Genomic DNA, 27,263 nt, shown 5'->3' with positions numbered 1-27,263 from the left:
TTGGTTGCCAACTTTCTTGACCTCTTCCCTCATTCTCTGTCCACGCTTTCAAGTACATATACTTGTGCAATTTAGCTGCCCATTTATTTTCATCCGTGCTCCTGAGTCTTTCTTCAAAACTAATTTTGCTCTGTGCTTCTCTGACTTCAAAAGAGGTCCAAACCACGTAACCGTGCACTGCCTCATTTGTGATTTTATCGTGGTCTCCCAAAGTCAACCGGCCTACCGACCTTTGGTTCATTCTCAACCCCGTCAAGTAGCCGATTTTAAGCATAGAGTGGCATTTGCGAACGTTAGCGCTGACACCGTTACTCCTTTCCAGATTCCACGCACCACCTCATACTTATTATGGCGTCACAGCTCTGTGTGTTTCATTATTGCAGCATTCCGCTTCGTTTTTATTTTCAGATTCTCTTGGTGGATGCTTGAGTAAGTCTTTCATTCGTTTATGTGTACGCGGAGGTATTTATGTTGCTTGACTATGGATACAGCTTGCTATTTAATAGACACCACGTGATTACGCGTCTCTTCATTAAAGATCCTAATTCCCGATTTCTCTGTGCTAAACTTGAGGCCTAGATTTGTTGCTGCGTTACCACATATATTCGCAAGTGTCTGCAAATCGTTTTTTTTTTTTTTAATTTTCCGCTAGTAGCGCTGTGTCCAGGGAGCTTCTGTTGTACAGGGAGCTTCTGTTGCACCGTTTCTCCATTACGCATGTAGGATAAAGCCAACCCTAATTCGCGGTTTTCCAATCGTCTTTCTATGCACTTAACATAAAGCGTGAACAACAATGGAGACAGATGGCATCCTTGCTTCAGTCCTTGGTGAATTCCCACCACTTCATTACGTATACCTTTCGACCTTCCCATACAACTTGTATTCAGTTGTCTCTATACATCTCTCTCAGCAGCTGCACGAAGTCGTAATCTATGCCTTCGTGCTTAAGAACATCCCCTAACAATTCCGTCTACGTTGTCATAGGCTCCTTTAATATTTAGAAATGCCGTCGATAAGTGTCCATTCTGAGCTACTGATCATGGATGGATGGATGGATGGATGTTATGAGCGTCCCCTTTGGAACGGGGCGGTGGCTTGCGCCACCAAGCTCTTGCTACTATGCTGCCTAATATCCTACCTAGGTTAACCCATGAGAAAAAAAAAACACACTATGAACTACCACGTCCAAATTTTCTGATACCCTATTGCGAACTGTGCTTTTGTACGTCTCCGTCCTTTGTCGTTTCCCTACTTTTCTTCCACCAATCCTCCAATCGCCTCTTACTGATGTCTATTGCGGACCTGTTTGCTTTACCACTGCTCCCGCTGAACCCAAGGGCTTCAAGGAGGCCAGTGGTGCCCAAATCGACCGCTGGATAGATGTCTTCACATTCTAATAAAATATGCTCCGTCGTTTCCCTAGCTTTACCGCAGCAAGCACATGCTTCTTCTTCCTTTTTATATCTCGCTTTATACGTGCGTGTTCTAAGGCATCCCGATCTCGCTTCGAAAAGTAATGAGCTTCCCTTTGAGTTATCATAAATGGTTTCTTTCCTAATTTCGTTTTTTTCCAGAAAGGCTGTTCCTAATTCATTTCCAGAAAGGCTGTTCCTAATTCATTTCCAGAAAGGCTGTTCCTAATTTCATTTTAAATCCAGAAAGCGCCACCCTGTGGAACGTGAATTTTGGCACCACTTATTGAAAGAAACTTGCAAACCTTGATTTGCGTTCGCACACCTAAACACTGGAGGCGAAGAAAGCGATTGTAGTGGCATATTTCTAACCAAGTTCTCACAACAGCTAATTTTAATCCTTTTTGATTGTTTCATTGAAATTTATTTCGTACGACGTTCCCCCAGTTATGACGAAATCACTCGCGCCAATGAGCTTACGCGTGCCGTCGTTAGCGCGCAGCGAAATGCGCTGCGCGCTTGCCTTAGCCTGACTACCATCTCTGCTTGCGCGCAGGCGACGACTACATCTGGGGTCTCGGCTGCTTGGGCAAGCGCTGTCAGGGTGAGTGCAAAGGGGAAGGGGCCTAGCAACTGGGGCGCCAGGCCGCCGGTTGGTCGCCGGTCACCTGACCGGCCCGACGCTGGCGCCGCCGCCTTGGTGGGCCTTCTTCTCGCTCGCCGAATGGCGTTGGACGGCGGCGACTGAATTGTGCCGTCGGTGTGCTGTGCGTGCAGAGTGCGGGGCATCGTTCCACGCCGGTTGCTCGGCGTTCGCCGGGCTGCGTCCGTGCCTGCCTCCGAGGGATCCTGCTGCACAGCCTGTCTGTTGCCAGGGTTCCGTGGTGAGTTGCGCCGATGCAGTTACCGTGCACGCTGTCCGTGTCACGTAATCGAGGCCGGCAAGGTCGAGGCGCGCAGAGCTAACATTCGGGCTGGCTATCGTTTAGAACGGCCAGTCGGCCATGCTTTCACCTAATGGGAGCTATCCGTGGGTGATTTGCCTCGGCCTGCATTCCTTGAAGCCGAACGGCGCAGTTGGAAAGAGTTTCCGCGCTGCTCGCCACAATGCGTTTTTGAGTGTGTTCTAAAGATCTTCGTTTTTGGACGATTTTGCTGCCCTCGAGGATGGTCCGATCGGATCACTTGCGCAACGCAGTCAGGGGCAAAAGCTTCGCGAGATCCACGGGAACGGCGACCGAAAAGCGCCTCCGCGCCGCCTGATGGCGCACTGTTGGGACCCGTTGTTGGCATGTGCCCTTTCGTGCTCGTATGGGCATGCTAATTCTCTTGCGTTCGTGAAGCACGTCTGGGTCGTTTTTGGTTACTGAGCAAATATGTGCAAGAGCGTTACCGCAGCCGTCGTTATACGAGGCTCGCACTGTCAGCTGGCGCACACCAAAAGCCTACTGCCCGCAAAATTGGACCCTTGTGGTGCGTTCCTTGATGCACATGAAAGTACGGCAAAAGCTGTATACATACTCTCGCTGGCAAAATTATTGTACAATGTATAGTGTCGGGCTACTCATTGCGAACCCCTTTTATAATATTAAATGCTTTCTTCGCTCATTTTCATTCGGTTTAACCCCCCTTTGCCCACCACATAGGGTTGTGAAAGGGTGCTGGCGACCTGCCACGCTATCTGCAAAGATGGTAGCAAAAGGTTGCAACCCTCATGGCTTTAAAGTAGTTTGATGGCCTTTCATATGTATCAGGCTGTCCTATAATATAAAGTGCCTGGTGCTTAGTATTATTGCTGCCAGAGAACACACACGCACTTAAGTTTGCACGAGTATCGCCTGTCTTGACCAGAGGTGTAGAGTTGTTGCCGGTTTAGACCGTTCTCACGATGCTGACCTTTGGAAATGCGTGAATTTTGGTATGTTGTTACCTCAGCGGATGTTGAGATTGTAGATCATGGCAGTTTGTGTGCAAATACTTCGGTAGAACTATATATATATATATATATATATATATAATTTCTTTCATATGCACTCTACTTTCAGTTCTTGCCATAATTACTTAGGCTAACCTAAATCAATCCTCACTGCTGTTTTGTCTTCTCAACCTTGTGGTGTACGCTGATAAAGAAAAGTGACTTGCCATCCCGGCCCTGCGTAAGTTGATGTTCAGCGAACTTGTTGCAAAACCATCACTGCAACTGCTGAGGGGGGTATGCAATGCTTAAGTGATTGTTCGGATGCTTGTTTTGAGCTTGCTCTTCATTGAAACGTACGCTGTTTGGTGTGTTATGTCGGTGATCTCAATGATTGTATGCACTGTTTTCTCCATTTTGCTGAGTGTTGTAGCCCCTGCATTACGAAGGGGATGAGCCATTGCATTTTTGATTGCTTAAAGAGGTATAAGCCATTTCCGAGGAAGATAATTTAGACACGAAAAATGCCGACCACGGAGAGGCTAACAGCTTTGCTGTAAAAAAGTATGCAGATGTCATGTGGGGCACTGTGGGAATCAATATTATGCAAAGCATTGTACAGGTAGCTGCTGTCCAGCATTGTTTAGGGTTCTGCAATGTTTTACCAGATGGATTGGCATGCTTGTCGTAGGGTTGGTTGCTAACTCGTTTATTCCACTCATGTGCACCCACATGTGCGACATGTGTAAGGTGACCTTTATGTGTGTTTGGGATGATAGAGTTGGGATTTCTGTAACATGTTACAGTTATGAAAAAACGTTTCGATGTCAAGTATCAGCTGCGTCCATGCATCTACCAAATTCTTTGCACTTGGTTTTCACCAATGTTGTTGTTCTGGAATGTCGCAATTTACATTAGGTGTCCCAGGAAACTACAGATTTTCTTAGTTGTGCAGGTTTTGCCGTAATGTTTCCAGTGATTTAATAGATGTGCTTGTTGTACTAATTTCAAATGCAACAGCCGGTAATATTAGCCTTGTCAGGGAGCACTTGTGGGTACCTTGTGCCCATGGCATCCGAATCGCTTTGTACTGTGAACTGTCTAATTCCTTAAACATTGCAACAACTGTGAAGGTACCACGTTCTTTTATTGCATCAGGTGTCATGCAGTGGCCCACCACATTGGAACTCGTAAAGATAAAGGTTGACCTTCTCGCAATTATGTAGTTTAATTTTTATTCCAGGCATTCAGTTAGAAATCATCACTAAGCCCTAGGGCGTGGAATCGGATCCCAGCTGCGGTGGCCACAATCTGATGGGGTGAAATGCAAGAACACTTGTGTAGTGTGCATTGGGTACATGTAAAAGAACCCCATGTGGTCAAAATTAATCCGAAGTCCATCACTACAGTGTGCCTCATACTCAAATTGCAGTTTTGGCACGTAAAACCCCACAGTTTAATTTTATTTACAAATCGTCAAAGATTTGTCGTAAGTCCATCGGACTATCGCATCTTGGCATGCAATACATTGTGTGTTATGTGTACTGTAGAGTATGGTGAACAGGGTTCTAGTATACCAAACTGTGAAGTTATTTAAGAGCTCTCGATGGGGCTGGGTACACAGTTCCTCAATTTAACATACGCGGAGCCCTTTCAGACTTCTTAGCTCCTTCCCTCCGTGCATTATATGCATTTGACATGTGCAGACACACTTATGTGGCTTGAAGAACCATTTATAGGTATGCATTTATACTGGAGCAGAGCTCCTGTCTCCAGACAATTTTAAGAATACCTTGCAGGACAGGACACAGGTCGAGTGAGCAACCTCTTGAAACGTTCTTAATTTATTTCAATGTTAGTGAATAAAGCAGCATGTGTTTCGGTGGCCAGAACATAAACGTTTTGATACCTATAAAAACAAAACGAATGTATCTTGGTGCTCCTTGTGCTGCCCCAGAACATGTCCCAATTATGTGAGGTTTATGTCCAGATTTTAGTAAGTTGTCCAAGGTTTCCCAACTCTGGTGGTAACACCCTCACCCTGTGACTATGTGCCACTCGTGGCTGAAAAGTGAAGCAGCTGCGGTAGTGGCGATCTTGCTCAGTAACCTGAGGTCTGTGTGCATGCAGTCCCTGAGCGAGTGGAGCAGTGAAAACGTACTGGAGTGGCTGGCAGCCGTCAACATGCTGTCTTGCGGTGGGGAGGCGCTGTGTGAGCTAAAAGGTGCTGACTTAGCTGGCTTGGATCGGGAGCGGCTGCGCAGCCTTGGTTGCAAAGAGGAGGCCACACAGGATGCCTTGTTGCGCTGTTTGGCAGAGCTCTGCCGACCGGCTCCTTCACCCCCAACACCCACTGCTGCTAGCCAGCTTCATCAGGTGTGTATTAGTCATACAACATGCTCAGAGAAGTGGCTATCTTACTGCACACTTCGTGCACTTTCATTTTAAGCCTTTGTTCAGTAGAGTGTAAGCACTGTTCAATAATGCGGATCAGATGACTGTACTCGCAGACAACTTTCTGTGAGAATGACGGGGAGGCTATGGGTGCGGACATTTTGTATGTGTCACATGGCCCCTAGTAGACAAACAGCATTTGACAGCACATTTAGTTTCTGCGAACATCTGAATCAATCAAGCTTCTGTGGCCCACCATGGTTGCTTAGTGGCTGTGGTGTTGGGCTGCTAAGCACAAGGTTACAGGATTGTATCCCAGCCATGGCAGCTTTCGACGGGGACGGAATGGAAGAACACTCATGTACTTAGATTTAGGTTCATGTTAAAGAACAACTGGTGGTCCAAATTATTCCTACGGCATGCTTCATAATGAGATTGTGATTTTGGCAAGTAAAACTCCATAATTTAATTAATTTTAATCAAGCTTTTGCACACGCAGTGATTTTGCATTTGCCCAAAGGTGGAAGAAATAAGCAGAAAAAAAGGTCAGATTTAACACTCACTGGGGCATTTTGTCTTATATTAATATTGTCAATATAAGATGTTTATGTTTCGACTTTCCCATCTTAAACTAACACACATCATCACTTTGCCTTTATAGCTTTGCCTTTATAGCTTTCCCTTTATTACCACAGAAAGTTGTTCATGAGAAAAGACAGATCATGGGGCCATTCAAGAATTCATAGAGGCAGTAGCAGTTGGAATTGCTTCAGCTGCCATCTATTCTCAACAAAATAAATCCTGTTACTTTAGCAGTAGCTGCCTTTAACAGGTGCTTTTTCTGGAATGTAATTGTCATAAGGCTATGGTGCATCCTTCCGTGATCCTGATCAGGATATGTGCCAATAGAAGTTTCAGTATCAGTGTTTGAAGAACGTTTCGCATGCAGGATACAGCAACACGTTTCCTTCATTCAGCCAATGAATTCTCATTTGCTCAGGCACTTTGCCCATGTAATTTGTCTAATGTAAAATCAGTTTAAGGACAGGACTGCAACTCAGCTCCTAGAGGTACAGTCAACCACAAAATTTTACGGAACACGTAATCTGAGAAAAAGCGGAACATCTGCACAGCTTCACAATGCAGCCTGTATTTGCATTTACAGCCTCTACTAGTTAGGTGTGAACAAGAGTGTGCTGTTCGGTTTTACTGGCTATTCTTACATGCTGCTCGAATATTGAATGTTTTCTGAGATCCCGTGGTCCACTAACTTTTGTGGTTGACTGCACATATACTGTATTTACTTCATTATATCTAGTAAGTAACCCTCCTTCCTTTTTCTTGAAAAATTTATTGAAAATGACACGCTTGTTAGACTTAAGTGCGAATGTAAATTTACAACAGTGACAGGTTTTCAACACTGACATCAAAAAATTTTTTGTAGTCCAACTTTGTGCAAGCTCCCTATTAGAATACAGTACAATATTCTAGACACTATAGTTTGGCTGCCATAGTCTGCAAGGTGTTTTAAAAGGCATACAGTGAGAACTTGATCTAATGAAACCTGAATTTACAAAGTTCCCCATCTAACGAAGAAATTTCCATTCCCTAGCAGGTACCCATAGGGTTCAATATTGTCATCAACCCGAATTAATGAAACTAGCTTTGCCGAACTCGATTTAGCAAAGTATTTCCTGAAATAAATTAGTAAAAGAAGCAGTGATTTCTCATTTTGACACATACGGGTCATTTTTAAGCGTGCACTCAAAGCTGGCGCTTTAAAACATCTAGACATTCTAGTCATGGTTACAGCTTTATTTTTATAAGGCTACACGCTGCATCCATGCATAGAACGTCAGACTCAACACGCCTTGGTAGTGGCAGTGGTGGTTGCCTTCAATATTTCATGGTTTATGCCGCAGATGGCTGGATTAGCAGCAAATACAATGTCACGGTAGGTTTTGTGTGTCACTACGTTACAATTTTATATTCCAAAGGACCGAAACCTTCACGAACTTCCCTATTTAACTAAATAATCCAACCGTGGTCATCACTTCGTTAAATCTAGTTTCCGTTGTATGTAACAGACAGCACCAAACATAGGATTTTCTTGGCTGAAATTGGGCATGGCACACAGATGACATGTACTGGTTGGGATGGTAAGTTCTGTGTGTCGATCATTCTCATTGGCAAGTTCTTTCTGGATTAAAGCAGTGTCGAAACAAGCAGCTTGATATTTCTAAAGATTGCCTGAAGCAAGCAGTATGTTTCTACTGTATTTTCTGGACTACTAGTAGCACCTTTACATAAGCTGCACCCTCGACTTCACACGGGTTCTGAAAAAAAAATTTGTATGGAAGTTCTACCAGTGTGTAAATGCATCTATTTTAACTCTATTGGCATAATGAGACACTATTATGCATGCTTGTACACTCATTGCAATACAGTAAAACTTTGTTAATTTGACCCTTGTTAGTTTGGAAAATCGGATAATTTGGACTCTTCCTTTGGTGCCAGCAGGCGTGTGCATTTAATTCAGTGAAACTCTCGTTAATTCGGACAACTCTCATAGCTCAGCTACTGCTGGAGCACTGCAAATGTGTGAGGCAAGAGAGCAAAAATGCCGTTAATGTCCACCGAAACTAGTCCAGATCGCCATAGTCATCAGTGGAAATGGTGCTTGAATGGCAGCAACACAATAAAGATTCGTGCCTGCCTATTTGTGCCCCTAAAGCCTTTATTCTTGCATTTACTGCCCCACATAGCACCGCATTGGCTGCATGCCTTCATGACTGCGTAGTTGTCGTACATGATCGCATCGATGGTGACCACGGTTTGTAGCAAACAGTAGTTTTGCCTTTATGACTGCGTAGTCGCCATCCGTGATCGCATCTATAGCGGTCGCTGTTTCATCCGCAGTTACATCAAACAGTACTTCAATTTTGACTCGGTGCATGCGTCGGCCACGTGCCTTCAGAACCGCAAGGTCGTCGTCTATGATTGCATCGACAGCGGCCATGGTTTCGTCCGCACCAGTTGCAGCAAACAGTTCCGTTTTGACAAGCTTTCGAGGATGAAGAGCACCAGCTGCATCGCGATTGATGGCAATCAGCTCACTGGCGAAAAAATAACCGGGATATGTGCGTGGTAGTAAAAAAGGTTGTCTTAGGCCCAACCACTAGCATGCGTCAACACGCTTCAACATGCACCGACAAGCGAATGCGTTGCTTTGCATCAGTTGGAGGAAAAGGGCATGCAAACACTGGACGCAAGCTCCGACGTGCGCCGACGCTCGGTCCTCAGCGGCGGTGCACTGTTGCTGGACCGTTTTCTCTTCAACCATCCAAGTCCGGCCTAAAACAGCTTGCTTTAAACTAAGCTTGAAACAAAAAGTTGATCTGTATGCTCTTTTAGATATAAAAAACACGTTTGATTAAAGAATGTACTCCCGCCACCCCGCCACAACAGTTTTTACCTTTGAAGTAACAATAGTGCACCAAATATTGACATCAACACTCGAGCTCACGCGTCGTCTGTCTACAAGATCACTTTGCAAACACCTGCACGACCATGCCATATCATATCAAAAGCTGTTGTACGGTTTCATTTTTGGTAACTCATTACACAGCCAACTATGTATTCCTAGAAAAATTGTTACTGCATTAAGGCCATGTTCTATTCTAACTGCTTTAAATGAATGCGACGAAGCCATTGCCGGTGTTGCCAAAGTTTGGAGCGAGCTGTCAGAATTTTCAGAAGCTGTTGATGAATCAACGGTCGATGAGTTTGCGAGTGCAGATAATGGTGTCGTGACCACGAAAGAGCCCGAAAATTAGGCATGCAAAGTATAATTGAAAAAATATGTGTTAGAAATATTGTCGCGTAGTAGTGACGGTAAAAAATCATGCAGAGCCAAAACTGGGAGTTACAAATTTAACTGTTTATTAGGCAAACTTGTGCCCAGCAAAAGCAACACTTAATCACAACAATAGTGGCGAGCAAAGTCAGCGGTCATCGAAAATTTTATCTGCGGGTCAAGCGCGTCGGCTTTCATATATCAGCCGTTGAAAGTTCCAGTGTATTCACTGGTGCTGATGTGCCTTCCAGAAACTACTACACAATTCATGTCGGGTATGCAGTCAGATTATACATGGTTCGTCTCCAACAGACAACCAACAGAACCATCGATAACATTTACGAAACTTTCAATATGTGCAGGCATGTCCTGCACCAAGCAATAATGTTTAACATTTGTTAGCCAGCGAGATATGGTTACCGGATGCCATGTAAAGTATCCATGTCAATATGATTATGCTTGTTGGTGCTTGAAAGAAACGTGAAAAAGTGGGTTCTGAGAAAATCGCCAAAAAGAACTGAAACAACTGTAGAACTTACAAAAGAATATCTAGAATACCTAAAATTTACGTCAAATTTACTAAACTATTAAACATCAACACCGCATCGGAGGCCTTCACATTGAGTGTATTGCTAGAAAAATTTTCACTGCATTAAGGCCATGTTCTATTGTAACTGCTTTGAGTAAACGTGACGAAGCCGTTGACGGTGTTGCCAAAGTTTGGAGCGAGCTGTCAGAATTTCCAGAAGCTGTTGATGAATCAACGGTCGATGAGTTTGCGAGTGATGGTGTTGCGACCACAAAATAGCCCAAGATAAAGACTACATTGCCGACATCATACTGAGCACAATTAAAGTGGGCACAATGAAAAAAGCAATGACAGTCCTTTACCCACATCCTCCGAAGTGGTTGGTGCACTCGCACTAGTGTGGGGCTTCTGTGCAATTGCGGGAGGTTGCAGCCTCAGCTGTCAGCAATGGTACGGACTCCACCTTTGCGATCCTCACGATTGTCTTCGAAGCTTGGAAAGCACGGTGCATTGTATAATGCAGGTTCCCGAAAGTTAGCTAGCCTCTGTACTGAAATGCTACTTGGTCAAGCATAAGCAAAAGTATTGCATTGAAGCATAACAAGCGTGGGAAGGGGCTATTGCCACGGGACAGAGTATGTATTCCTTAATTATACACGTGTGCACCCTGTATTTCCTGTCGCAGTATGCGCACCGATATGCCTAATACATGTACCGACAGGCCTTCAAAGTGTTTTTGAATGTGCCTGTGGTGGTTTGAGCCTTTAAGGGCAGTAAATGACATGCATTTATTTTTTTCCAACTGGCCGATTTTTTGGGCATTTTCGTGGCCCCTAAGAAGTTCGAAAACTGACCAAGAAGATGCTTCAAATTGTCCATGGGGCGAACGAGTGGCAGAAGGAGGACAAGAACAGAAAGGACCTACACATTGACGAATGTACAGGAAAGGAAGCATGCAGCCGCCGTATTGAAGGAGCTTGAGCTCAAAAAACAAAGTGTTGGCTGATACCAAGATGCTAGTGTCCCTCATCCAAACCAAAATACACTCTTTAAAGCAGTGGAACACAACACTGAGGCATCGAGCGCAGGCTGAAAGTATTTCAGGACCGTTGAGGTTGACTTACAAGCTGCTGAAAGAGAACCTCAATTGTAACAGTTCGGGCCTCATACCACTGAGCTCATATTAAAAAAATATTTGCTTTTGTATGCATCTCCTTCTTTATTCGTATTTGAGAATGTCCGACTCGGTTTGCAATTTTTGTTGAAGACATCTTATTTGCTGTGCCATTTTACTAACCCCTCCCTTCTATTCTCTTTTTGAATAACATAAACACCACTCCTTATTATTCAAATTGGATTAAGTTGGTTTTGTTTTTTGTTTTTTTTCGTATACTTACTGGAGAGTGACAGCATCATACGATATGGTTTCAACTCGTCTTGACAGTAAACATAGTTCTGCATCACTCAGGGAATTTGGAAATGTCAACTTGGTAGACACTCTGCATTCAAGTTCTGTGAAGCACGCAATAATTGCTGTGGCATATTTTATTGCACAACACTGGATACAGTAGGCAACCATTATAAAACTCGGAAGAAATTAATAATGCAACATATATGATCAGACACATAGCATCTTATTGCACTATCTTAATTCTTGCCTTTTTTTAAATACAGAAAAGCTACTGCACTGATATAATATGCTAGCACATACTTAAAAAGCACGATCTTGTATTACAATAATAATCAATTAGTGAAATGTCTATTATAGTGCCCAGTAACAGCTAGAGAGCCTTTGTACTGGTGCACTTGAAAAGCAATATGTTAGACAAAATGTACAGAAAACATGAATGTGGCAGACAAAACAATGCAAGATAAACAAATAGCGAAAAAGAAAACGAGAAAGGATAAAAGGGAGTTAATCATACATGATTGTCTACAAATACACAAAACACAGGGAATGAACTCTGAAGTATGTCAATACAGGCACAATTCTTATTAAATTTTTTTTAGAGTCGAGCCATATATAAGACAGTCTTTAATTGCACAAGTCCGGGCTAAGAATGCATAGTGCTGCCTGGTATTATTCTGGATGCATTAAAAAAATTCTGTTAGGAGGTCGATGCTATGGTGAACACTGTTGACAGTCTCAAATAGCTTTAAGTCGTCGGCACACAAAGCCATGCTGCTCATCTATTAAAATGTTCTTAACATGAAGAGAAAGCAAGTAATGCAGTACCAATTGAAACATTTTGGACGCAGTGCAGAGGATAGATATAGGCAGGCAGTTAGTAACTGCACGTCTAGCACCTGTGGCGACGAGCGACCACCTAGACCGGTAAAGTCTCGGGCTCTCACAGGAGAGGAAGAACCGACACTCGATCGCTTAGCATAGCATTCTTTTTAATGATCTCCTTTGGAACACTAGCCCGTGCCAGAGCGTGCCAGCCACTCGTGCCTCGAGTAGACGCGAGCGTCTGCGTCGTCATCTGTAAGACGCTGATGATGCTGCTGCTACAGAGGGCTCCCTCCCTTAGAGAGGAGGAAAGTTCGACGAACGATGGAAAGTCCACGTGGCGCAGCATGTCTTAGCGTTGGTCTTGGGTGTCACGTGCGCAGGCGGCGACGAAGGATGCAGCAGGGTCGCGTCGCATACTGGTGGAGCTGATGGCACGGGTGCTTCGATGTAGGCGGGTTTGAGACGTTTCAGAGCAATTGTGTCTGATTGGCCGTTGACATTCACAACAAACGTCGTCGGACGACACTCTAGAACACAATATGGCCCGGAGAAGTGTGGTTGCAAAGGCTTCCGCACGGCACAGTTACGCACGAAAACGTGGGCAGCAGAGTTCAGTGCGGGAGAAACGTACGGGGACCTTGCTTCTTGTGAACGTGTAGGCACAGGGCGTATCTGGCTGAAGAAAGCTTGCAGTTCGGCAACGTAGTCAGCAGGTGATGGCATAGGCATTTTGGGGGTGGCGACAAAGAAATCGCACGGAAGGCGTAGGTGAGTGCCGTAAACTAGCTCAGCACAGGATCAACCTAGGTCGCTCTTGAGTGCGGCTGTGATGCCAAGTAAGACGAGGGGCAAATGCAGGACCCACTTCTCTGGCGATTCATGTGCCATAAGGGATGCCTTGAGATGCCGGTGAAAACGTTCAACTAGTCCATTGGACTGCGGGTGGTAAGCAGTTGTGCGAAAACGTGTCGTTCCGAGTAGTTTGAGTAGCTCGTTGAAGAGCGCTGAGTGAAACTGCAGACCGCGATCGGTGATTATTGTGGATGGGCAGCTGAACCTTGCGATCCACGTAGACACGAAAGCTGCTGCAACAGTGGGCGCTGAGATGTCAGATATAGGGGTAGCTTCTGGCCACCGTGTATAACGGTCAATGCATGTCATAATGTAGCAGTAACCTTTCGAAGGTGGGAGAGGGCCGCTGAGGTCTAGGTGTACGGTGTCAAAACGAGCATCTGGTGGAAGAAAAGACTTGGCAGGTGGAATGGGGTGACGCTGGATCTTTGAACGTTGACACGACAAACAGCAGCGAACCCAATCACGAACTTGCGCGTTTAGCCGAGGCCAAACGAAACGACTGGAAAGGAGCTTCTGTGTCGCTTCTGTATGCCAGGGTGCGACAGGTTGTGTACGGTTTCGAATAGACGCCTGCGAAGGGATGCCGGAATGTATGGTCTAGGTGTGTCGTGAGAAGTGTCGCAGACGACGGACGTACCGTTTGGGGTCACAACGACGTCTTCCAATTTCAGGGACGTTGACGAATTCCGGAGTGTACGAAGTTCAGTGTTGTCATGCTGTTGACTGGCGAGTAAGTCGGCCTCGATGATGAAAGGATCCGATGTCAACGTGGAAACGACATTGACACGACTCAGAACGTCGGCTGGAACGTTGTCGATGCCCTTGATGTGGCGGAACGTTGTTGTAAACTCGGAGATGTAGGATATGTGTCAAATCTCGCGGGGTGAGCAACAGGACGCCGAGCAATTCGTTGCGTGCACAAGGGGCTTGTGGTCAGTCAAGACAGTGACTGCACGGCCTTCGAGGAAATGGCGAAAATGCTTGATAGCCAGATAAACAGCGAGTAATTCACGGCCGAACATGCTGTAGCGGGACAGCGCAGGCTTCAGTTTCTTGGAGAAAAAAAGTGAGTGGATACCACGCATTGTCGATGAATTGCTGCAGGACGGCACCAACGGTGGTGGTTGAAGCATCGGTCATGATGGCAGTGGATGCGTCTGGCTTTGGATGTCTAAGCAGCATGGCGTCGGCGGGGGCAGACTCTTGTAAAAGCGTCATTGGCCTCTTCAGTCCACTGAAGCACTTGTTTGCGTTTGTTTACCAGGAGAGGAGGTTGGGAGGCAAGGTGCGCTGCAGTGACCACAGGATGGTAAGAACTCGAATTAGCCTAGACCTGAGCAGGGAACGGAAGAAACTGGTACATAAGAAGCTGATTAATGACTTAGCGGTAAGAGGGAAAATAGAGGAACTCTAGATCAAGCTACAGAACAGGTATTCAGCTTTAACTCAGGAAGAGGACCTTAGTGTGAAGAAATGAACGACAATCTTGTGGGCATCATTAAGGAGTGTGCAATGGAAGTCGGTGGTAACTCCGTTAGGCAGGATGCCAGCAAACTATCGCAGGAGACGAAAGATCTGATCAAGAAACGCCAATGTATGAAAGCATCTAACCGTACAGCTAGAATAGAACTGGCAGAACTTTCGAAGTTAATCAACAAGCGTAAGACAGCTGACATAAGGAAGTATAATATGGATAGAATTGAGCATGCTCTCAGGAATGGAGGAAGCCTAAAAACAGTGACGAAGAAACTAGGAATTGGCAAGAATCAGATGTATGCGTTAAGAGACAAAGCCGGCAATATCATTACGAATATGGATGAGATAGTTCAAGTGGCTGAGGAGTTCTATAGAGATTTATACAGTACCAGTGGCACCCACGACGATAATGGAAGAGAAAATAGTCTAGAGGAATTCGAAATACCGAAGGTAACGCCGGAAGAAGTAAGGAAAGCCTTAGGAGATATGCAAAGGGGGAAGGCAGCTGGGGAGGATCAGGTAACAGCAGATTTGTTGAAGGATGGTGGACAGATTGTTCTAGAGAAACTGGCCACCCTGTATACGCAATGCCTCATGACCTCGAGCGTACCGGAATCAGTGAAGAACGCTAACATAATCCTAATCCATAAGAAAGGGGACGCCAAAGACTTGAAAAATTATCGACCGATCAGCTTACTGTCCATTGCCTACAAAGTATTTACTAAGGTAATTGCAAATAGAATCAGGAACACCTTAGACTTCTGTCAACCAAAGGACCAGGCAGGATTCCGTAAAGGCTACTCAACAATAGACCATATTCACACTATCAATCAGGTTATAGAGAAATGTGCGGAATATAACCAACCCTTATATATAGCTTTCATTGATTACGAGAAAGCGTTTGATTCAGTCGAAACCTCAGCAGTCATGGAGGCATTAAGGAATCAGGGTGTAGATGAGCCATATGTAAAAATACTGGAAGATATCTATAGCGGCTCCACAGCCACCGTAGTCCTCCATAAAGCAAGCAACAAAATCCCATTAAAGAAAGGCGTCAGGCAGGGAGATACGATATCTCCAATGCTATTCACAGCGTGTTTACAGGAGGTATTCAGAGACCTGGATTGGGAAGAATTGGGCATAAAAGTTAATGGAGAATACCTTAGTAACTTGCGATTCGCTGATGATATTGCCTTGCTTAGTAACTCAGGGGACCAATTGCAATGCATGCTCACTGACCTGGAGAGGCAAAGCAGAAGAGTGGGTCTAAAAATTAATCTGCAGAAAACTAAAGTAATGCTTAACAGTCTCGGGAGAGAACAGCAATTTACAATAGGCAGCGAGGCACTGGAAGTCGTAAGGGAATACATCTACTTAGGGCAGGTAGTGACGGCGGATCCGGATCATGAGACGGAAATAATCAGAAGAATAAGAATGGGCTGGGGTGCGTTTGGCAGGCATTCCCAAATCATGAACAGCAGGTTGCCATTATCCCTCAAGAGAAAAGTATATAATAGCTGTCTCTTACCAGTACTCACCTACGGGGCAGAAACTTGGAGGCTTACGAAAAGGGTTCTACTCAAATTGAGGACGACGCAACGAGCTATGGAAAGAAGAATGATAGGTGTAACGTTAAGGGATAAGAAAAGAGCAGATTGGGTGAGGGAACAAACGCGAGTTAATGACATCTTAGTTGAAATCAAGAAAAAGAAATGGGCATGGGCAGGACATGTAATGAGGAGGGAAGATAACCGATGGTCATTAAGGGTTACGGACTGGATCCCAAGGGAAGGGAAGCGTAGCAGGGGGCGGCAGAAAGTTAGGTGGGCGGATGAGATTAAGAAGTTTGCAGGCACGGCATGGCCACAATTAGTACATGACCGGGGTTGTTGGAGAAGCATGGGAGAGGCCTTTGCCCTGCAGTGGGCGCAACCAGGCTGATGATGATGATGATGACCAGGAGAGCGTTGAGCGGAGCCATAAGTCGTGCGCACTCGAAAATGAATCGGCGGTAGAAATTGACGAATCCGAGAAATTGGCGAAGCTTGGTGAGTGTGGTTGGTCGGGGAAGGTTTTCGATGACGCGAATCTTGAACGGCAGAGGTTGAATGCTGTTAGCGTCTACCATATTACCGAGAAACTCGAGTTCGGGTTGACCGAATTCAGTCTTGGCGGCGTTGATGACAATTCCTTTACTGACAAAGCGTGAAAACATTAACCGCAAGTGGTGAAGATGTTCTTCTGCCGAAGAGCTTGCGACGAGAAGGTCGTCAATGTATGCAAAAACGAAAGGCAAACTTCGGGTGACGGAATCGATGAAATGCTGAAAGGATTAGCCCACGTTCCGTAAACCGAAAGGCATGCGGAGAAACTCGAAAAGGCCGAAGGGTGTGGTGATGGCGGTCTTGGGAATGTCTTCTTCAACGACCGGTAGTTGATGGTAGGCGCGAACAAGATCGATCTTAGAAAAGATCGTCGCACCGTGCAACGCTACCGTGAAATCCTGAATGTTCGATAGAGGGTAGCGATCAGGAACTGTGACGTTGTTTAGCGCCCGGTAATCACCGCATGGCCGCCAGTCTCCCGTCCTCTTAGGCACCATGTGAAGTGGCGATGCCCAGTTACTGGAGGAAGGGCGGATGATGCCAAGTTGCAGCATGTGTTCGAACTCCGCGCGAGCGATATTGAGTTTCTCTGGGGACAATCGCCGGGGTCGGAAATAGACCGGTGGGCCGGAGGTGACGATGTGATGGCACACGTCATGTTGCACCGGTTGCGTCCAGTCCGGCAGGCGCGTCAAAGTGGGAAACTCGCGTAGGAGCGCGGCGAAAGGTTCGTCCAACATGGCAGAAATAGGCCCTATGGGCGATGTGCCTGATGATGGGACGCCGGGGACGGATAGCTGGGTACGGAGTCGATGAGACGGCGACGTTGGATGTCCACAAGGAGTTCGTACTTATGCAAGAAGTCTGCTCCAATGACTGCTTGACGGACGTCTGCAACCAGAAAAATCCAGTGGAACGCTCGTCGAAGGCCAAGGTTTAGCATGACGGAGCGTGACGAGAAAACTGGAATCCTGGTGCCGTTGACGGCTTGCAAAAACGAGACAGGTGTCGCTTTTCGGTAGGAGTGCTTTGCGGGAAGAATGCTGACGTCAGCACCTGTGTCGACTAAGAATCATTGTCCTGTAACTCTGTCCGTCACGTATAAAAGGCGATTTGTGTGTTGGGCCTGACCACTAGTCGCCGTTAGAGGTCGGCCGGCCTGTTTCCCTGCCAAGCGCAGGGACGCCGACAGTGACGAGTGTCGTTTCCAAAACGGCGGTGGTAGTAGCAAACGCCAGGCGTTGTAGTTGCGGTTTCATTGCGGGTGCCCGTGCGTCTTGATCTGCTGGAACTACGGCTGCGTGGGCGATGAGATGTGCGGCGATGTTCCGCTCCACAGATGACGCGTTCCAGGCGCTCACACCAGGAGTCGAGCAGAGATTGCACTGCGGAAGAACAGGGAAGAATTTGCAGAGCGGTTGTATTGTCACCCGGAGAAGGTGACTTGGCTGCGATGGTTGGGGTGGCTACTTCCATGACTCTGTCGGCCAAAGCAGCAAGTCCGGTAAGGTCCATGGTAGAGGCTGTTGCCAGGATCATCTGCACGTTAGCCGGGAGTCGTTGCAAAAACAGTTCGTGCAACAGCGTGTCATCGATGGATCTCGCGTTGTTTCCGAGCAGCTGGCTCATTCTGCGAAGAAGTTGACTAGGGCGTTGGTCGCCGAGTTCTTCAACGGACAGACGCTGCTGGATGCGAGAACGTTGTGAAGCTGCTGTGCGCTGTAGCAGTGCTGCCTTGAGATCGTCATAGGCGGCGGCAGACAATGGGGAGTTCAACAAATCTGCTACCTCGTCAATGGTGGCAGGCGAGAGCGCTGCAACAGCGTAATGGAACTTCGAGGCTTGAGAGCGGATACCAGCGACTTGAAATTGCGCTTTAGCCTGAAGGAACCACGCCGAAGGATGCTGGTCCCAGTACTGTGGGAGGCGGACAGCGATGGTGGAACAGGAGGGCTCACCGCGTTCCTCGGAAGGGTTCTGGCCTTGAGCTCTCGTAGCGTTGGTTTGGTCCATGGTCGTCTTTACCACAGGAGCGTATGGAGGTGTCACGTCCGGAGTCATCAAACTGTGGCGACGAGCGACCACGTAGACAGGTAAAGTCTCGGGCTCTCGCAGAAGAGGAAGAACCGACACTCGATCGCTTAGCATAGCATTCTTTTTAATGATCTCCTTCGGAACGCTAGCCCGTGCCGGAGCGTGCCAGCCACTCGTGCCTCGTGTAGATGCGAGCGTCTACGTCATCTCTTGTGTGACGTCGATAATGCTGCCGCTACACACCCAACTTTTGCACAGGCACTATTGAAGATACTTGTGAGAACAGGGAACAAGTATGCTTCCATACATCTTAACTTTTGCAGATGCCACTTTGTCCCGTTGATTAAAAACTTGCTTTCACCGCATTTCTTGCATCTTAAGAATTGCAGAAAGTTTCAGTATTCAGTTTTGTCAAGTCTACAGAATGCGAGCTCCATGCAAAAACTCGCTACAGGTACCTCAAATATCAGAACACAAAACTGTTTCGTCTTTACAAAATCTTGAAAAGCACTTATCTAGCCTCTTGAAAATTATGCCCGCTGCATGACATTGTGAAAAACATACTGACACTGAGTAAAAACACCCAACCGTCTACCTTCCCACTCATTTTGCTAGAACATTCTGAACATTATTCAAAATTGTAGCACTGTTCCAATAATAAGTGTTTCAAGATGTATGCAACACATTTTAAATATAATTACTTTCATCAGTGCTTTTTCTGTTGATGCACTATCTTGCTGTAAACAATTGTGTAGACAGCATCTGAAAGGGTTAAGCACTGTGGAAGGAAAACCATCAGCACCACAAGAAAGGGAAGGTTTGGTTTGGTGGTATCAGTCAATGAAGACTTGAAAACAAGTCTTCATTGACTGATAAGTGTATGCACCGTGCCAGACTGAGAAGGAAGGTTACCTGAAGCATCTTTTACACCATATACAGAGCAGAAATGTTATGCAAAAGGCATCAGCAGAGTTCGAGACATCACTGTTTTCATCAAGAAGACGTAATCTTTGGCGCTCTCTTCAGAAGAATGAGAGCGCATGAAGCTCCAGAAATATTTAGAATTACGTGTCATCCTGGCTTCAACACATTCAGTGTGGTCGTAGTGATTCTTCTAATAATAATAATAATAATCTTAGTGGTAACATGGCACACTAGACAGCTCACGAAACTTCAAAAGGAAAGGCTGATGCATGTATGCTAGAGCTTCTGATAGCCAGCCATCTAGAGCAAGAATTTGCAGAGTGCAGAAGACCCCCCCCCCCCCCCCTTTCATGTGCACGTACGCATGCATACACGTGCACACACTTGCTCAATCGCAAAGCACGGCACGCACGCACACAGTTCACGTGTGCACAGCACACAGGAGTGCCAATTCAGTCCAGTCGCAAGGAGGGGAGTCCGAATGGCTGTGGGGGGGGGTGAATGGCTTTGGGGGGGGGGGGTTCTGTATGCCAGGTATAAGCATGGAGTTTCGGTGTCGTGCTGTACAGGCCTGATGGGGTAGGTCAGGCGGACTGATGAAAAAAGATGAGTGCTGTCCAGAGAGCCGTCAAGCACCCTGCAGAATATACAGACTAGTGCAATGTTGCACTGGTATTGCACAGTGTGCCACTTGAGGGCTTTGAAGCAATCTTCGTAGGCTGGCATGAGTTTGAGACGACTGAAAAGACGAGAGCAGAGGGTGCGTGTTGCCTGGCACTGAACAAGCTCAAGTTTGTCAGCAACGTGAGTTTGGTAAAGGGACTATACTGATGAGCAGTACTCAAGCCATGTCAGAATGATAGAAGTGTAGAGTGCTCGGAAAACCTCAGGTCTACAGGGAAGGGAGTCATGGGACCCAAACCCATGAATGCGACGATCCTTAGATACAGTGCTGGTGACTATGCGGAAAAGCCGAGAGAAGGGCTGAATGTTACACAGAATGAGAAGGACCTAAACAGTCTTCATAGGATATTAGAGATTGGATTGTGCAACATTTTGACGAGACACACAAAAGAGAAACACAGACCACAGAGCTCTGAGTCTTCATAGGGGCGCCTCTGAGGAAGTAGGTTGGACATGCAGCAGTTCTGTTGTGACTGATAGGCACGGCAGCACTTTCTGCAGTGCTACTACAAATTTTTTTATTGTAGGCAGAGTCATTCACTTTTACGGAACATACTTCAAGTGCATATGCTGTACATGGGGTAATGTTGCAGTGAAAGTGTTAACTTGTTAATCAAGTGCATTCTGCGAAGATGAATTAGGAACTTGGTTTTTAGTTTATCTTTTTCCTGACTACAGTTTATAGTATTGCAGCGAGAAATATTTTAGTGCAAGCTGAAGAGATTTGGACAGTTTAAGGAGGTATGGTAGGGTAAACGGTACATGTTACATTTAACGTATTATTTTAGAAACAAGTGCAGATATTTACATCAAATTTCGTACGCTCACAACAGATGCCCCTGCGTACAATATGGAACACTTTTTGTGAGCTTAGATTGTTTACCTGTCATTTGGCCCATACCAAAATGTCAGGTGTGTTTATTTATTCAATGTACCTTTTCTCTGTAACCACTCAAAGGAATGTGGTGATATTAGGCAGTGTTGTTCTACATACCCATAGGTTATATCTGAACTAAAGACATGCCACATTCTTTTAGGAATTTGTTCCCTAAAGAATAATACCACTGCATGCACAGAGGCACAAGGGGGGGGAGTCTTAAAGTGTAATTTTTTTCCAGTGTTATCATTCATATTATCTGCAATTTTTTTAGTTCCGATAATTTAGGACTGGCTAATGTACATGTGGGCAAAGTTTCACTGAAATCCGATGAATACTTTCTGAGAAAAGGTACATTGAATTTGAGGAACTTGCAAAAAACACAATTTGAGAAAAATGAAGCTTTATGTTTGCATACTTCTCATGCATGCTCAAAATGCCCCAGGAGAATACATTTCACGACTGACATTCTTGCAGGTGTCTCCAAAACCCTTCTTAGAGTTCCTTTTTACCCGTCGTGTTTCCTTGCTCTCGGCAGAGTCATACAATTCTGCCCTGTCAACACGCTCTTTGTCCATTCTGTCTAGGGCAACATCACAAAACACACCTGGAACAATTCCAAGAGCCTCTAGAACAGCTTTTCTTGCAGAGTTACCATCGTTGTAGTAGGCTACAGCATTGTTAGCTGCTGTCCTCAAGGTGTCAGCACTGACAAATGTTGTCTTAGCGCAACTACACCAGATGAGTTGGTTCAGCGACTCATTGGTGTTCTGTGTTCATCCGTGAAGACATTTGCTCAGAGGACCTGGATCTGACAACGCCTTGAACACTGGCTTGATGACGTCCATCATGGCCTCAGGAAGGTAGCTTTTGTGGGAGTAGGTCTCAAGGCTTCCCTCGACAAGGCTGCGGTTATACCCACACCATGAAGAGGGTCCCTTTGGGCAGAGTCCATGGTGGGGCTTGGTATCTGTGGATAACTTATGAAAGTATATTGCCCGCACCGCTCGTCTCATATTATCCAGACTGTCTGTATTTCCCCGAATAGCTTTGCCATAGTAAACCTGAAGGGAGTCAATGTCCTTTTCTGTGAGGCGCCCTTTCCCGGAAAGTGGTAGACCATCGGCAAGCTTTTTCCCCTTCTCATTCTTCTTGATGTTCCTGAGCCTTGTGCCCATTCACTTCTGGACATGTTCTACGCATTCATGTTTTTCTATGGCCTTCTCGTATGGCTGCGAGTCTCTTACCGAAATGTACGCCTTACTGTCTCCATCACCAATGTAACTTGTGTACATTAGTTGGTGCTTTTCAACAGAGCGCCCAAAGATTTTTACTGCTCCAGCAGATTCGATTCCACCAGATGGCCCATCGTAGGTAACTTTACATTCATTCAAGTTGTCGTCTGTGTGAAGATTGCGGGCACACATGTGGCAAAACTTGGACTCTACTTCAAAGTCAAGCACTTTTCCAGTGTCGGCCGATATTGCTGCTACGACGCCATGTAGTGAAGAATAACCCCGCTTCATCCACGTCCCATCCACTGTGACTGCAGTTTCCAGCTCTCCATCAGAGGCGAAGGCCTCTTTCTTCAGTTCTTCGGCAGCTTTTGCCATACTATTACTCACAGCGGTCGTAGATGCACAAAGAAGCCTCGCGTTGTACGATGCAAACTTTGTTGGCGGTGGCGGTAGATTGAGCACAGCACACATGATGCGACCAGATGCCAAACCTTTGCCGCAGATGCGAAGGGCATAAACGAACCTTTGATTTACTTCAAAGACGTTGCCAGCAATGCGCCTTGATGTCTCAAGCACACTGAGAGCATCGCACTCGCTGCAGGTGAAATTTATGGAAGATGCCAAACCGCCTGTTTATAGCTTCTTCCAGTCTTATTGCACCCTTGTTGCACTTTTTACACACAGCAACATCTTGCAAGAAACTGCGGAGAAGAGCGAAGTCGATTAGACGGTAGCCAGTCGTACTTGTCCCGTCTACATCAAAGGAATCACAACTGATCCTCTCACCAAGTTTTGTGAAGCTTGCGCTTCGTCGTGCCGGTTTCTCACTGCCCTTCTTGCTAGTGAAACGATTACCTTTGAAAGTTCTCTTTCTGCTCCATTTGCTGGACGATCGTGCCATCTTCTGGGCAAACAATACGTTTGAAACACGAAACAGACACGACCGCAACCGTAACAAACACGAAACACGCTACAAGTGCACCACTAGCGGAACATCTGCTATCAAAGTAAATATTTTTAATACAATATGATCTTTTAATGCACAACATTTATTTGCCACACATACCCAAGCAAAAAAAAAACGCGCCATAATGAAGGAAATTGCGATAGACAACGATAAACAGACCGGCCTCTGAACTCCGTCCGCCATTTTTAAACACCAGAGCGTGCGGCACATTTTGGCGCGGCATTTAAACCGTTTTGAGCGGGCGCTCGAGGCCGCGCTTTCGCAGGTTTATTCTTCAGAGTGCACTCGATTTTTCTGGGCCAAAATTGCAAATTCGATTTTTTGGAGGTCTACCCTACCTTAACTCCTTAAAGAGCTCGCCAAGTAGGCATTCGATTTTTTTAATTTAACGTTAGCCTAATAGCAGGGTTAAGGGAAATAGTGTCATTGTTCAAGAAACAAACTTTGCAGAAAGCGCGTTTTAGCCTAGTGTGATAGTGTAGCCTACATGTGGGATACTATTCGATCACGCTTCAAATTTCGCATACATAGTACAGTTAAGTGATTCTATCTATTTGCCATGTTTTGCTTTTGCATCTGAAAAGTGAGAGGGGCAGCTCAGGGAGAGCTGGGAGCGCATTGTATTTGTGCTTTCTATGTCTGGCAATCCGCAATGAAAATCAATACAACCAGTAGAAGCTGTCGACCATGGCCTCCAAGTCTCGGAGGCCTTATGCCATTGTGTCTATCTCCCGACTTGGTCGATAGGTGGCGCTGCCATCCCGCAAGTTTTTCTATTTAGGCCTCAACTTCTTCATAAAAAGCGGTCTCGAAAACTCTGCTAGGTTAGCAAGGTGAATACTATTTTATCGAAGAGGCCTGAAACTAAGCGAAAGCCGTTTACATAGTCATTTGCTTCAAACGAAGTGAATTTGGCAAAAGCAGCGACAACAGGGACTGCCACCATGTTTTACGTAAACTGCATAAACCGTGCAAAGGCGGTAACACTAAATCTGAGAAATGGTGTGCGTACATTAAACACTATGATTCGTTATTACACTGACGCTAACACACTGAACTAAAAATGTCTATTGACAACTCACAGGGGGACCATGACCTGGAGTGTGGGAGCTTTCCCCCAGGACTCGAGCAATGTGACAGCTGCCGGCACTTGTTGCGTGGCCTGGCCCATCAGGGACTGCTGTGTCGTCAGTGCGGTTTAGTGTGCCACAGGGCATGTGCGGCTACTCGAGGCCTGCCTGCATGCCGGCCACCTGCGTCACGGCCCCGACAAGCCCTGCTGGCATTGTCTGCACTGTGGCGGGACTTGGGGGGTGACCACCCAGGCACTGAGGTGCCACCCGTGTTGTCCCGCTGCCTGCGTGAGGCTGAGGCACTGTGTCAGCGGACAGGGGCCGACCTCTATGAGGTGTATGCGAGTTCAGGTGTGCCGGACCGTGTCCACGAGTTGGCCCTGCGGCTGGCCCAGGACCCCCATGCTGATCTGCCAGGTTATGACCTGGCCTGCTGGGTGGGAACCCTCAAGAAGTATCTGCGTGAGCTGGCCAGCCCTGTCATTCCGGTGCACTTCTACGAACGCCTGCTGGAAGCAGCCAGTGAGTGCGACGATGAAAAACCACTTGCATGTTTTATATATATATATATATATATATATATATATATATATATATATATTTTTTTTTTTTTTAATGACTGGCATACAGTCCGAACGATTGCTAATGATAGAAATTAGATCTAGGTGTACATCTACACATCCAAGGTATATTGAATTGACACTTGTGTTGAAGGGCCCCTTACCAGCTCTGGCCATATTGAGCTGACAAGCGCAGTCCATATAGTGCACCCTGGTGATCACGCTGCAAATATTACACTACTAAGCGCCATGTAAAGAGTTGAAATTTCAAACGAACGCCCTGTGCCCTTCACCTTGTGGGCGCCGCACTCCCTGCCAGAGAATCGATGTCATCATCATCATTAAATCAGTTTATTTTATTACATCGTATGTTAATTACAGCTTATAAGATATACAGACGAGGGTCCCAAAGTATGAGACTGCAGCGGGACCCTCGTTGAAAATTTCATTTAAATAACACAAAGATTAGCAGCAGTGCGAACAATGGATATATCAAGTAAAAAATAACAGTAAGCATAACGGAATAGAAAGCATAAAAATGCATGAAGCAAAAATGAAGAAATTTAGAAATAAATACTGTGTGTAAAAACGCAAATCTAGTACAACTCAACAAGTAAGATTATCAAAAATTTAGCAAATTTAATGGAATGTTGAATGAGATTAAAGAAACTGTGGATGTTAGAGATAAGGGTAAATGATTCCACAACGTGATCATGCAGAAGGATGATGATGATTTACTGTAATTAGTTGAAACCTTAATTTGCTGAAACCTTGGGTCAATAACATAAGTGTGCCTACGTAAATTGCAGTGCTGTGACACCACTCACAGTGACACAATGATTTCGATAATTATTCAAGGCAAGTGACACCACTCACAGTGACACAATGATTTCGATAATTATTCAAGGCAACATCAGTTATTTGTTTGATCTGTTGCATCAGTAGATGATTTAATGTTTAAAGCAATAACTACAAACCGTATGTCTGTTAGTCATTGTTTTACTCCATGCTATAGCAAGAGTTACATACTGCCGTTTCATCTACTTGTTTCCACGTCGTGCGGTCGCACGTGCAGAAAACGAAACTGTTTCATTTTCTACCAGATTACAATGCGCAATCATGCTTTTTGATTCACTTGTGTTTGCCTCAGTGCTCGTCACGAAATGCAAGAACACCCGTGTCCCATGCACTGGGGGATCGTTAAAGATCCCCTGGTGGTCAAAATAAATAATAAACACCGAGATGCAGGTGTCCCTTAAACAAACCAAAATAAACTTTTTAAAGTGGTGAAGCACAACACTGAGCTGTGGTACATGGGCTGATAGTATGTCAGGACAGTTGAGGTTGACTTACAAGCTGTTGAGAGAGAATCTCAATTATGACAAAGTTCGGGCCTCATACCACTGAGCTTGTTGTCAGTTGATAGAAATAGCTCATATTTCAAGGTATTTGCTTTTGTATGCATCTCCTTTTTATTCATATTTGAGAATGTCTCACTCGATTAGCAATTTTTTTCGAGGACATTTTATTTGCTTTGCATTTTACTAATCCCTCCCTTCGATTCTTTTATGAATAAAATAAACACTACTCCTTAGTATTCAAACTGGATCTTTTCTTTTCTCTCTCTCTCTCTCTCTCTCTCTCTCTCTCTCTCTCTCTTTTTTTTTTTTACATGGTTGCTAGAAGGTGACAGCATCAGGTGACATGGTTTCCCGTCTTGACATCAAACATAGTTCTGCGTCGCTCAGGAAAATTTGCATAGGCACTCTGGGTAAACATGGGAAACTCGGGGAATTTGTAAATGTCTACTTGGTAAACACCCTGAATACTTATTGTTGGCTTTTTTAAAAAAAGTCTATTGTATGTGTTGCAGGATCCACCTAGCGGAGTGGTGAGCCTAGGCATGGGCCACAAACCTGTTTGCGATTATTGAGCCTAAGCATGGGCCACAAACCTGTTTGCGATTATTGTGGAGACGCTTCATAAATGCAGACTATCAAATGCACTGTGGACCATACGAAGGATGACATGTGGTTCCTAATTGACAGCGATAAAGTGATGATGATAGTCCAGGGTGTCCACCAAACGGGAATCCAACAATCATTGAAAGTGAACGAGTCGCACAAAT

The 27,263-nt window shown here is 45.5% G+C and overlaps 1 protein-coding gene and 1 pseudogene across 3 annotated transcripts in view; one reads left to right on the top strand and one right to left on the bottom strand.

The window, feature by feature from the left end:
* Pi3K21B (phosphatidylinositol 3-kinase regulatory subunit alpha) overlaps positions 1-27,263 on the top strand; it is a 144,554-nt gene that overhangs the window by 105,398 nt on the left and 11,893 nt on the right. For all 3 annotated transcript variants that reach the window (XM_065441076.1, XM_065441075.2, XM_065441074.2), the window contains 4 exons: positions 1,969-2,016; positions 2,190-2,296; positions 5,458-5,703; positions 24,587-25,097. In XM_065441076.1, the coding sequence (XP_065297148.1) occupies positions 1,969-2,016; positions 2,190-2,296; positions 5,458-5,703; positions 24,587-25,097 (912 nt within the window). The remainder of the gene's footprint in view (positions 1-1,968; positions 2,017-2,189; positions 2,297-5,457; positions 5,704-24,586; positions 25,098-27,263) is intronic.
* Positions 21,560-23,416, bottom strand: LOC139049487 (uncharacterized; annotated as a pseudogene).

This window comes from Dermacentor albipictus, chromosome 9 (genome assembly GCF_038994185.2).
Source record: "Dermacentor albipictus isolate Rhodes 1998 colony chromosome 9, USDA_Dalb.pri_finalv2, whole genome shotgun sequence".
NCBI lineage: Eukaryota > Metazoa > Arthropoda > Arachnida > Ixodida > Ixodidae > Dermacentor > Dermacentor albipictus.
This window is presented reverse-complemented; position numbering and strand designations above follow the sequence as displayed.